The sequence below is a fragment of the Trachurus trachurus genome (assembly GCF_905171665.1).
Source record: "Trachurus trachurus genome assembly, chromosome: 20".
Lineage (NCBI taxonomy): Eukaryota > Metazoa > Chordata > Actinopteri > Carangiformes > Carangidae > Trachurus > Trachurus trachurus.
Window position 1 is genome coordinate 11,983,858 of NC_139911.1, and position 14,132 is coordinate 11,997,989.

Genomic DNA, 14,132 nt, shown 5'->3' on the forward strand with positions numbered 1-14,132 from the left:
CCTCATCACATGCGCAATGACGCTCAGCGCTGCCAAATGGGCATCTGTGGTTAAACTTTCCCTGGCCTAGTGTGTGTGTGTGTATGTGTGGCAGGAAACATGCAGCACAATGTAAAGATGGGCAGGGCCAGGAAGGAAGGAAATCCTGCTTGAACTGCCTTGTGGCTGTATGCCCCCATCGCTTAGACTGGTTTCAGATCAAATCCTTGTTTCTGAAGAGTAAAATAAAAGTAAAGTTTTAATCATTTGTGTAACACTTTGTCATAATTTCTGTGTGAATCATGGAGGTATGATGATCAAAATTGGCCACCAGAATCAAATCAAATCAAATCAAACATTTGTGCCAAATTTGAGAAGTTTCCCTTGAAGGGTTCACAACCATGGTCTATTTTTAGCCATATTCTGATTGGTTGATCTATAGTCTAATTCTGATTGGGTAATGTGTATATCCATGCTCTAATTGGTTGATTTGTAGCTGCCACATTCTGATTTAAAGTGATGTATACTAAATATATAATTGCCCTTTGATTGGTCACTTTGTAACCTTAGTCTGATTGGTCATTTCATGGCTACATTCTGATTGGTAAGTGAAGTATCGTATTCACAAGAATGAGACAGACATTATAAAAACATAAAACCTGTTTTCAGTCTTTTTGTGAAGCTGAACTAACCAACTTAGCAATATAACATTTTCCCGCTACCCCTGTGGATTAGCACCCTAAGGCATTGGAGGTTCAATACCAAGCTCTACACAGGGAAATAAAATGAAACTACTTTTGTAAATCAACCTGCATTAACTTTCACCGTCACGTCTTTCACTGAACATAGCAATATTCAACATTTCTAGTTTCTCGACAAATTGCTATAATGTAGGCATCCCTGTGACAGGATATTTCCTGATGGTAATTATATTTGGTACATCTAGAAAATTGCTAGATCTTTTTTTTTAATTCTAAAAACGGATGGATTAAATATTGAAAGAATTGCAAAAACCCAACAGCTCCCAAAGCAGCATGGGAAGATGAAGGATTATCCTGCTCAGTGTTTTAATTGATATGGGACTCAAGGTTGACGAAAAAATTCTCAGCAGGAGAGGGCTGCAGCCAAACTAATCCTCACTATCGTTTATCTTCTGACTTAAAGACAGATTTAGCATTAAGAAAGGGTCTAAAACAATCTCATCTTAAACAGGTTTACAAAACAAATATGTCCCATGATGCATCGATTGGTACCGCACGTACAAAATAAACATCTAGCGTACGGCCAGTTGGAGCCAGAATGCATTTAGACTCATCAAGGACGCAGACTATGGCAAATGCAGAACTGGAGGTAATGTCCTTGCAAATATGGCATAACATGCGAGCCCTTTGTGCAGTGGCAGTGGTGTGAAATTGAAATGCAAGTGAGCCACTCCATTGGTTCAGGGGCCTCACATTGGGAGCAGACACAAGAGAGAAACTGCCTGTATTCTTTGAGGAGAGAGACTGACCGAATCCAATTAAAAAGAGTCAAGGAGAAAAACATCACCTCTCTCTCTCTTTGCTTCCAGTTTTTTTCCTTTGCTTTACAAAACACACACACATGCACACAGGAGGAGCCACAGGTTCACCTATATATACACCTGGAATAGAACTGAATTAATGCAGCTTGTCCTTCATAAGATATCTGCAGAAAATTATGCTCCGTCATGAAGGAACATTCAGTCCCGCAGCCTGATGGGATCATAATAAATGCAGAAAGAGAGAGGACAGATACACTCTCTTCTTGTCAATGTAGCTGAGGCTCTGACTGAGACATGGTGGTGAGCACCAGGGAAGAAAGAGAATCAGCAAGAGACATTTGACGTAACTGAAAGCATACAGGGGACGAGAGGCCGGTGTGGAATAAATAAAAGTATGAACGTGAAGATCATCTACCCCAAATATAGACATAAACACAGTAATTAAGAAATAAAGAGGAGAGCAATCAGGACATAAACAGCCGCCTGTGTGAATACACAGCTCTCTGTGGAATCTCTTATCACCAAATCCAGCCCCATTATAGAGACAAAATAATGTAAGCAATGGCAAATGGCCGCTGGCAGGCTGGCTGCGCCGGGCACTCGCCCTCAGCCTCAAAACTGCTCAATCCCAGCAGCATCATGTGAGGACACTCCATTTTATCTGATCTGGAACTTTAAATGGCTATTTAAATATCTTAGTAAAATATGCACATGGGGCCGTATCATGTGGTGTCGGTCTCATTACGCTAGCATAAACAAGTTAAGCATTTGCCCTCTAACCCAGCGTCTCCTCCTACTCCTCCGCCCACAAATCCAGACAACAGATCTTAACATTTCTGCCTTGTTAAGACCATCAACACTGACAAATTTTTATAATAGCGTTGCAGATAAACTGCAAATTATTTCAGATCTGACAATATTTAACCTCACTTAACATCTGCCGAAACATGAATATGATTCTCATGAAAACACAAAAATATTTCAGTATAGTGATGAAACATCTTAAATGTATAAGAGGATTTGATAAAGATCCTTTTAACAGGAATCTAACTGTGTCCATATATAGTCTGATACTGGATGCATACGCACAGACACACACAGGGTTGATGTCTGTTTACACACTTTTGTTTGGGTTGTTTTTATCAAATCAGGACACACTGATCATCAGCAGCCAGCAGCATTCCTGTTTCCATCAGGACACAGGAGCGAGCTGGATGGCACGAAGTCTGCAGATCAACAGACAGACAGGAAAGGGGGTAGGCACAAAAGGATGTGACCTCTAGGGTCATCAGCTGTCTGTCCAGAGGCTATGAACCCTCTCGTCGTGCCACCCTGACCTGACCTCCGTCAGGACGGCTCACTGGTCGTATGTTACAAACAAGAAAAAAAAAAAGAAGACTTCTTGGCTCAGCAGTCTGGGCCAACGTGACCGTCTCAGTTAAGATGTAAACAAACACAAATCCTAAGAGAGAAGAGTGAGAGAGATGTGGAGCCTCTACTGTATATACAAACACACACATACACCAGAGTTCACTGGAACACCTGGGTTCCTGAGGGCCAGCGCTGCTTCTTAGCGGCTGCTTTCTCCATTAGGCTTCATTTCCCCCTTCCTGCAGCCATTTTCACTAAAAAGAGGCTTCTGACTCCAAGTGACCAGCAATGTAACTGACAGCCAAGACAATACAACGAAGACAATCAAATGCAGCTGTATATGCGGATGCATTATTATACCATGTTTTTGAATAATCAATAGTTTTCTTCAAAAAAAGACAAGATCTACTCTCATCTCAACCCACATTTATGCAAGGGATTAAAAATGTTTTAAACATTACAGTCGGTGGTTGCTTCGTAGTTCAACAGGTTTTTGTTGGGGAGAGCAAGGCAGCAGCTGAGGGACCACTTAACGCGCTGCAAAGCTCTTCGGAATATATTAAGTTAACTTGTGGCTCAGTTCTCCCTCCAGAACCGGGACATGAAAGGTTTCCTCCACTGTCCCTCTATGCATTCTCCCTCCTAAGTGCTTATCATGCAAGCAAACTGCATTCAATGTCTCTGTATCAATGCTGAACAATGGCAGAGACTGAGTAGAGTATTTCATTTGACAGCGCGAGTAAAAGAAACTGCAATGATGCAAAGAGCTCATTAGAGCCACTGTTTACATTATGTCCTGAGCTGTTCCCCTCACTGAGCCATTTCTAAGGATGACTGTCATTTTATTGGCTCCTAGCTGTCCAAGATAAACACCAGTGTCCACCGCCGCCCACCGTCTCCAGCTGTAATTGTTCATTACGTGAGATAGGCCTGAGATAGGACATACTGTATCAGACGGCTTCCCTAAAGCCGACCGACCTATCATATCGGACTACTGTGGAAGTTCAGCTCACGGTGTGTAAAAGATGACGTGACGTTTTCATTCCCAGAAATTCTAATTTAGACTTTCCCGTAGTGCCACCTTTAAGATGCAATCTGTATATTTTCCCACGAAGTGTTACGTAGAGTCACACAATAGGCTCGGACTGTCCAGGGACAAATTGCTCCGATCATCCACTGCTCCTTCTTGTTGTTTTCCACTACCTTAATAGTAAAGCATGTGTGAGGTGCATTGTGTTTGGGTCCCACGGATCAGCAGCAATGATCTCTGCTCCACAGTTCAACTTCAGCTACTGACCGGAGCCTCATTGTTCCCCAGCATTTCCTAACCTCGGAGGAATTCCTCCTCCAGGAAGTATGGTTTACAAGAGAAGGCACCAAGCCCAGCCACTTGTGGAGCCCCCCCCCCCCCTCCTTCTTCCAACTACCCTTCACCCTCCTGGCAATATCTACTGTGTGATCCGCTCTGCCCTTTTCCCTTTCACCCCTCCAGCAATATACCGTCTACATCTCTCTCTCTCTGCTGTTACTAGGAGTTCCTTGGATTATCCCACCAGGGAGTCCCAAAGAGGAGGAGGAGGGGGGGGGGGGGCTCTGTCTTCCTCTCTAACCTCTGGACACACAGAACTGCGGATGGTTTGTAACTGTTTGTGGCGTGGCAGCAGAGGAAGTGGGGGAGGCACGAGTGTGTTTGTGTGCGATCAGATGAAAGTCTTCAATATGACCCCTCTCCACAGTAGGGCTGTCTTTGATCACCCTGAGTATCTTCCACCGTGCTCCCCTAAGACCTGCCATATGATTAGACAGTAGATAACAGTGACTCTTTGTCTTTTTTTTCTCCTTTTTTTTTTTTTTAAACCATCCACCTCCATATCTAGAACAAGCAGCTAAACTAACAATATCTTCCACTGTCAGATCTCAATCTGAGGCATCCATCCCAACTTCCCCAACCAGAACAGAGTTGCCTTGTAAGGGTCAGCCATTTCTGAAATGAATTCCAGTTCCAGCACTACAGGGGAGATAAAGAGGGTGGGGGGGGGGGGGGGGGGGGGGGGGGCTGCATTCCCCAAACCCCCACCACTAGGACAGAAGACACACTCCCAAATGTAAAAAGCCTCTAGTGATGCCACTTCTTAAGAAAGGCCAGAGAGTGCTCCGTCCCTCTACCCTCCATTAGAAACATCTGGGAAGTGAGAGGGGGAGGGCAGGGGGTGGGGGGGTGGGGGGGGTCGGGGTGTTCACATCCATACATGTAGTCTGGGAAATAGCACTTTTAATGACACATAACACAGTGCCCCTTCAACCCCACTTCCATGCAAAAGTTCCCACTGAAACTGCTGAGAAAAGATGATGAAAGCCATCAAGCCATTCAAAGCACAGTCCACATTACATCATATTAGTTTTGACTTTCACTTTTAACATCCTCAGGAGCCGGAGATTTCATTGTCAAATAAGTTCCAGCCGAAATACTTGATTACCAGTGACAACCTTTCACAGATTTCAGGTTCAAACAGGAAACATTTCCAGAGCCTTCCCCTCTTCTTCCCTCGTGTTTTGGAAGTTTGGGGTGTTATTTTATATGATACCATTAAGCTGACAGCACATCATTCCTGTGTCGCGGCAGCCGAGCGTTATACACTCAGTGTGCGGCTGGAGATGTGATGCCAACTGAACGCCGAGCTCCAGTGGTTTTTCATTTGAGGCCACCTGTGCCATCCTTGGCAGAACTCGCTCGCTCTGAATTTGATCAAAAGTTGGCCGAGGCGGCAGCAAAGTGCATTCTCCAACATTTTTCTACACTGTGTGGCAAAATGGGGTGAGAAAAGTAACACTGTGCACAAGTTAGAAGCAGAGACAGTGAGCTGACACCACAAAAATCTTATCTTTCTATAGTTTTCTATCTGTTCTGTTATAGAGATAGCTGCAACAATATTTGCTGATACAGTTAAACTCCAAGTGGTATATCCCCCCTAAGTGGGAGAAATCATTAGGAAGAGTTCAACCGTGACAATAAATATTTGATTCTGTTGTGATTTGTGGTTTATCTGCCTGTTATTTATCATCAGGCAACTCCATTAGACAAAATGATCCAGTGCCCCAAATGGCTTAAACGTCTGTCTGATCGGCTAGTGTCAGACAAACCACCATGAGCCCCTAACAGCCTATAGAAGGAGGATTAAACAGCACACTGGCTGTGCAGGAACTAAAGCTGTGCCATGTCCCTTTGTGGCTGCTCTTCCAATTTCACACTTGGGTCTAAAAAGTTAATATCTCCATCAAAGGGGGTGCGTTCACAAACTATCACAGGTTATAGGCTATAGCAAAAAATAAAGTTTATTCTAATGTTTGACAATTTGTGTGCATGGGGAAAAGCAGCAGTGGCACAGGTTAATTAACATGTAACACTTGGTGGACCTGTTGTTGCTCTGGAGCCTGATGCACCATGCATACTAAGCAGGGTGGCTGTTTTCGTTAGTTTGTGTATGTGCTTGTTTGTGTTTCATTCTCCTGCTGCTAAAACGTGCACTTGTGAGTTATCTCTTGTTAGAAATCACTGTGTCAAAACTCACCGAGAGAAACTCTAGTGTGCCAACATAATCCCGTTCAGTCTTTAAAAGTTCATTTAGGACGCAGACTCGTAACCGCAGCTGTTTTTCCAAGTCCTTCCCGCTTTCAGCTCTGTGCTCACTTCTGCTCTCCTCAGTCATTGTGAGTAAATAGATGCAAAGTGTTGGTTCCCTTCAGACGCGTCGGAGCTTCTCACATCACAGGACAGGTTTCAGCTGGGAAAAAGTTTGCAGCATGGTCGAAAGTGAAGTGAAGGAGGAACCGGTCTTTGCAAAGTCCACGAATGGTACCAAAAAAAAGAGAAACAATACAGGAGTGCAGGATGAAAACGCCGGTAAAAAGCGATGAAAGTTTTTAAAAATGAAATTAAAGCAAAGATGAAAGTTAGACAACAACGCGAGGCATCTTCCCACAGAGCGTCAGTGAAGAACAATCACCAAAGTTGAGTCCATGTGACTCTTGAAGTCTTCATCATAACCCTGCCTCCCTCCTGCCTTTAATGTGAAGGACCAATGTCAAGCTTGCAGCAACACGCGCTACGATTTCCGGTTGTCACTTTCAAAATAAAGGTGTTGCAAAGGGTTGCTAGAAAAATATCAGTTTTCAGGTTGAACCAGAGAGAGCTACAATGTATGAAAGTGTTGAAAATATTTATTACATAATATGAATTAATATTTAATCATATTATACCCTGATATATGATGTTTTTGACACTTTGTCCATCCTATACTGAAGGAACAGTGATTGGACTTCACTGGTTATTTTGGTTAAGTACAGTTAACTTGACACTTCTGAATCCTGCAGAGGAACAAGGAAAAGCTCAGTGACTTTTTACCCTATGACCAAACAGACATTAGATCACAAACCTGGGCCAGCACTGTTTCGCATTACTGTCTATATGATGAAGATAAAAACTGAAGAGAGCAGAGTTGCACATACCTTTCAACAGCCCTGCCTCATTTCACACACTTTAACTCAATTTCACTCCACTGAAATTGATGGAGTGAGATAATGGGGGAAATAAAATGTTCCTCACCTGAAACCACCTGCCTGTAAAGCACACCCAGTCCTGCTGGGCCCAAGCTGAATACACTGCTGAAGTTAACAGATTAAAGATTTACGCCATATTAGTTTAATTACTTTAATTGCTTTTCTTTCTTTCTTTCTTTCTTTCTTTCTCCTTGTGATAAAGCACAGTAGTTGCTTAATGAGGTAATGAATTTCAGTCATGAAACCCCCAGTCTCTGTCATTAAGCTACAAATGAGTTTGTCACTAATATCTGTGAGATGAAACTTACTTGCATACCTCAAAGTTCTTTAAACAATAATCAGTTCTTATGAGACAGCAAAGTGAAAATACAAAAACAACATAATTATGTGCAGATTACCATGAATGTGGGAGGAGAACAGGTGTCTCATACCATTTGCAAATTGCAGTTCAATAGACTGTGTATGCAAATGTATAATAGCTAAATGCAACATTTTAGTGTGTGCAAACATTTTTTATGTTGTATTGTCAAAGTGATTTACTATCATTTTACTCAGCTTTGAATATACGACATTTCTCTTATGTTTGTGTATGTTTCTTGCTTTTAAAACAAACAGCTGTTCAGATATTTCCTTAGTGCACTTGTGCAAAGATGAAGGGACCTTACATTACAATATCTGACAAAACAAAAAAGACAAAATGAGTCACAAATGGACTTGCACTGCAGCTTATGTCTCTCTTATCTCATAATGACCACCTCTTGGTCCAGTTTGTTTAGTTTAGTTAATTCTCAACAAGATGTTGGGAGAAAAAACGTTTAAATATTAGGGGTTGCAATGACTACACAGAGGTTTTGCTTATAATTCATGAGGGAGAGCTGCATTGGAAACACATTGAACCTCTACCCATGCATTAAGACTATAATGAATAACTAGCACAGTAATACCCACTAAATCTGCTTCTATTTGACAGGCTAAAATAATAACAGCACATGCTCATGCCGCAACTCTTGTTACTAATGTGTCCTGTCTAAGTGCCTCCCTGGGTATTTTGACTAAATAACTTTCTTTTAATTAAACAGGCAGATGCTCTCACGCCACAGCTCATCAGCTCCCTACAAGCTTTTAATATATGAATTAAGTTGGACTGAATATTATGACAGTTAATGTAGGCTTTGAATATTTGAGAGAAAATTATACACAGGTGAGGTCACACAGAGACAACGGTGATATTTGATCAGTTAAATTGCGGATTTAAGTAGAGAAACATTTCTGCTTGTTTTTTAGGTGTAAAGGTGTGATCTCCCTCCTTGCTCCCCGCCAGCACTGCAGTGCAGTAACAGCCTCCTGAAAAGCTGGTTAAGTGTTTATATATGGAATTAGACACAGTCAGGGTCATTTTGCACCTGAGTAAATAGCAGCACAATCAACACTAAAACCTGCTTTAATTTCCCCGGCTTGAAAGGCTTTCGAGAGGATTTTAAAGGAGCCATTTGCAGTTCACAATTATGATTTAAGGATTAACATCTCAACAAGTGGGGGAGTCACTTAACTCCATTCTGCAGTGCATTCATACGTTTTGTTCCGTGACATTTTTTTTTTTATGTAATGTATTCGGCTTATTCTGGAGTGTAGTCTGTGGAGTGCACTGTTACACAACCACCGACAAAGAAGATGAATGTAACTGATGACTACTGTCCCAATTTATCAGCACCGGAGGGAGTTTCTTTTATTTTATGGTGGTGTTTTATGTCTCACAGGTTAGTATCAGTTTTGAGGGTTGAGATAAGGACAAGCCTGTTTGACTGGACTAAATCTTGACATGTAGTATACTCTGCTGGTTAAATCTAGTACTGCACTATGCTGTGGTAGTGATTCTTTGAGGGTAGACATTTTATTTCTGTGCTGTCTCTCTGCTGCCACCAGAGAGCAGTACTGTTTTGGACTGAAATACTGATCCCAATATTTGGATAAAAAAAAACAAGAGCTGTGGTTCAGGAGCTCAGAATAGGTCTATTTATTGACTCCTTGAGATCCTGAGCAGGCCCGGGTCCCAGAATGACACTAAATGTACTAAAGTTAGACCTTGTGTGAAAGAAAGCTGAGAACCCTCCATGACGTCTGTGGTACACCAACATCATTATGGGTTTATACTTGCCATTCCAGCCCAGGTAAATTTCCAGACCCTCAGATTTTATTGCCCATGACTTTGGCCTGTGGAATTAACCTCTATTATTTTTGGTTTGAGTGCTGCCAGGAAGTACTTTGTTCTTAACATTGGAGAAGGGGTGTCAGGCTGATATGAGCTGCTGTTTCTGATTATTTGATTCACATCAAACACGAGCGGCGATAATAGTGTTAATTTGCACTGATTACGGACATGTAAGTGCGTATTTTCACTCAGTTACCCTTCAGGATATCAACTTGTGGCCAAAACCAACACTCCTTTATCACATATCTGCAGTGGTGTCAGTCCAACACATTTTTCAATGTACTGGAGGAGACTGAGACACTGAGAAAGGGTAAATACAGTATGGGAGGGGAGCTGAAGGAGGCCTGGGTACAGTATATTTTGAATCAGGTTTGCTACTACAGTATATGTGGTTAGAGTTTTATTACAGCCCTGGCCCATGAGTGGTTCATAGGTCTATATATATCAGTACATTTCAATCAGATAAAACCTTTTACTGGGACAGATTTTTAATGCCTATACCACATATAACAGATTAGAAAAGAAAAACAAGATAGTTTCCAAGGATCGGCATGTTTTTAACTGAACTACAGTTTCAACTAGGTAAACGTATATTACAAAAAGCTCATTCATACTCTGTAGTAAGTATAAAGTCTCTTCATTGTGGTTAATTGGCACCAGTTCATATTGCGGCGGTATGGCACATTCAAGATAAGTGGTATAATAAAGTCCTGGCAGGCTGCTGACACAGACCTACTTGTATCTATATATTATTCTTAAACTTCTTTGGCTCAGCTATTTTTTCTCCTCTGTCTGCAAAGCTTCTTCCTGAGTGACTGATGTGAGAAAAAAGTAGTAGAGATGTTTCCCTTTTACCAAAGGGATCGCTGAAGTCTTTACATCTATTAATCAAAATCCAATAGTGAAAAGTAGCAGACTATACAATGCTGTAATGAAACACTGTGGATTGGGGCTTCTTTCCTTATATTCAGTTGTGTGATGAATGATCATTATCAAAGATTGACTTATAGACAAAAGTGTCAAATCCAAACCATATGAAATATCCGCACCTCACCTTTCTTCTTCTTGCTTTTCTTCAAAGCCACAGTTTCATATTGGCAAAATCTTCAGACTGACATCACTATGCAGTCTGATGAGCTGCAAGATAAGATGGCAAAGCAGACAAAACATTTCACAACATAACATACAGTACATTTATTTTGTCTGATTTTGCTTTATTATATTTACTTTATTTACTGAAACACTAAATAATTTTACCATTCCAGTCTTCTGAAAACTTTTTGGGGAAAATAAGCAGGAGTGAAAAATGACTTCTCTGTGCCCAATGAACAAATATAGCTTCTCCTGCAGAGTCCCAAGCTAAATGGGAAAAAAGGGTAGTAATCACCAAAATATATAGAGAGGATAAACCTCTGGTAATTCCTAACACTCTTGACAGCCTGTCTGGCTGCATGCTGAGTAATGTATGATGACTTGATGGTTTGCCCATACAGCACACCTCTGCAGACTCTGTTCTTCTGCAATGAAACCTCAGAATCTAATCAGAATCAGAAAAAGTATTGCTTTGTTACCATTGCTGAACACCACCAAGTTGATAAATAAGTAAATACACAGTAAGTGTATAAGCAGTAGTCTCTAACCAACATACTCTGATGCCAAGGACCCCTGTTATGCATTTTCCATCTTAGTCTGAACTTCAATCCACTGTCAGCTCTGTCTTTGTAATCTCACAGATGGAAATCTGTGGTTGGATATGTCTGAGCAAAACGTATATATATATAGATATATACGTCTGTCTCATGATGATGGATGACTTCTGGAGCACAGAGTGGTTTATCTTCAGGCTTGAGATCATCAATTAAACGTCAGATCTTAGAGTCCTTGCCACTGATTATCTTCCCTCGAATTCTTCATTCATTGTGAAAGTGACTTGTTTTCTGGCTGCCAAATGGCCCATTTTGTGCAAATGCCCAGACTTAACCCCCTCCTCCATTTACTTCTCCTCTCTGGGTCAATAGGTCATAGATGTGCACTCACAGCTCTTCTCAGGGTCAGTTGACATCACAAAGAGCTGCAGTTCGCTCCTCAGTTTAACTGAACCCCCCTCACCCCCATCACCACCACAACCAGTTCAAGCCCCTCTCAGACTAGGTGTTATCAAAGAGTTCATTCACTCACCTCAGCACAGTTTGAGACTCAGAGAGGAACATGGTTATTTACTGGCCCTCTGTGCCACGCTAAGATTGTGCAGCCTTAGACTTAGCACCGACTGAGAAAGATGCTTGGTTCTTCACCTTTCCGCAGACCACAGCCCGGAGCAGTGCCACACGCCCAGATCTACGTTCCTGTGTGTTAAAAACAACACTGAGACCGCCGCTCTGACTCCCAGAGCAGCGGCGGCAGCACCCTCAACCTACGTCTCAGTACCCAACACGTCACGCTTAAATGACTGGCCGACGTAACAACCTTTACATGCAAGCACTTTCGCTCTCCCCACAAATCCCTGAACATGATATACATGGAACGCAAAGCAAGCATTTTATGAATATGCTTCTGTGTGCAGCTGTCACAGTGCTCAAAAACACTCCAGTCTCTGGGTTTGTGTAAGTTTTGAAAAAAAAGTAGCTCTGTCAGTAAACCCCTCTTTAAACCTTCATGCATTTCATTTAAGTTTTTGTCAAAGTTTCCTGACGTGGAGGAGGATTTTTAAGGTGTTTGAAGAAGTATTCGCTGTCAGAATCAGCTTTGATGTGTCGCTCAGGTGTTCCTCACCTACACAGAGTAGATAAGAAAGTTAATATGGCTTTAACTACTACCACAAACAGGGACTTCCAGTTTACTGTTGCTGCTGTTTGCTGTGCTCACGAACTTCTGTTTGCAAAATACACGAAGAAATGTACAGTGTGTTAACCTGCATGGTGATACTTCACCATGGGGTCAACCAAAGCTTCAGAATAGGTGGTTGTCAGCTTCATAATCCTCTCAGCACTAAACAGGTTAGGATTTGTCCTGATATCCACCTATGGAGACATACCTATTTAAAGAATCCATTGTAATGAAACTACAGTTAGGGCAAAACCATCACCACCAGTGGATTTCTGAAATAGTATTAGTCCAAAATCAAGTTCACTGCAATTCTTATTAAATTAGTTGTAAAGTATTAAGGAGATTAAACAATTACTTTGGCTATTAACCCAAGCATGAATAGACCAAAAACGTTTACTCCAAATTGACTCATGGTATACTGAATAAGATACCAAGTTCGTGCATTCCTTTGTATTATATTTCCAGTAGTGACAGATGACAGTAGCTGTATTATTTACATGACAATCTTATTACTGAGATGCCTTAAATCACATCAAGCACACAGATAATTCTATCTCAAAGTCATCATGGTTATTAGTCTCAGGTTGGGGCCATCAATAAATCTTTTAATGCTTTATGAGGTAAATACTGGAGAAGATAAGCCTGCTGCAGTTTTAATCCCATCCTCGGGCCATCAAGCAATTTATTGCTATGATGAATTAGAGCACCTGCGTTCTGTAAATATTATCTCAGCTATAATTAAGTCTCTAATTCCACTCCTCTACATCTCCTGTGCATTCAAGTGGGTGTTGTCAACAACTGCATTTCAGTCCGGTCTACTGTAAAGTGTGTTTCAGGAGGAGGGGGGGTTAGGGAGAAGGGTGTGTTTGGGGTCTGTTGTACAGTAATTGGGTGTAAAACAGGTGGCGCACTGTTGACACTGGAGAGAAGCATGTGAAAAATGTGCTGCTGCCATGCAATCACAAAAGGAAAAGGCTGGCGGTTGACTTAGACATTTAATCACTGTGTTGGGTGATAAGTAGAGGATCAAACGGAGGCACGGAAAGCCTAGAATAACAGGGAGAGCCACCTAAAGCTCCACAGAGGGATTCCTGGTGGAGTGAGGCCAAGGCACTGTCAGAGCTGCTTGCTTCTTATCACACTGGCTTTAGGGTAGAGATATAAGTGGAAGGGAAGCAAAGGATTCAGGAGCTCCATGTGCTCTTAACATCTGAAAACGCAAATAATACTCTCATTGTTTTCTGGATTTAATATTTTGTTCTTATCCATACTTGTTGGTCATGCATTTCTTTTTTAGTATAATAGGCTCCCCCTGACAAGATGTTATTTCCACCTACAGGCAGAACACATGGTGGAAATGTAAAAGGGAGCTCATTTGGGACATTTTATGCCAATAACAAAATGCAGTCACTAGATGGTAGTTATATCTAATGTGCATCATGTACACGAAGACCAGAGGACAGCACGGTTCATCAGATAGAGCAGAGACAGCCCTCAGATGTCTTATCAAAACAAGGGAAGAGCTGATTGTGTCTGGGTTGAGCAAACTGAAAGAATAAGTCTGTTGTTCTGGGGTGATGAAAACAAGTTACTTGATACACTTCATGTCTCTGCAAAAAACTTTGGACATCAAATGAAAACATTGAGACTCTTAATTTGACTTTTTTG

General features: G+C 41.6%; 1 protein-coding gene across 1 annotated transcript in view; it reads right to left on the reverse strand.

The window, feature by feature from the left end:
• The window catches only part of prex2 (phosphatidylinositol-3,4,5-trisphosphate-dependent Rac exchange factor 2), an 89,995-nt gene extending 83,392 nt beyond the window's left edge, over positions 1-6,603 (reverse strand). The window contains exon 1 of the mRNA XM_083995650.1: positions 6,442-6,603. Within this exon, the coding sequence (XP_083851776.1) occupies positions 6,442-6,579 (138 nt within the window). The 5' untranslated portion in view covers positions 6,580-6,603. The remainder of the gene's footprint in view (positions 1-6,441) is intronic.
• Positions 6,604-14,132: the final 7,529 nt, after the last annotated feature.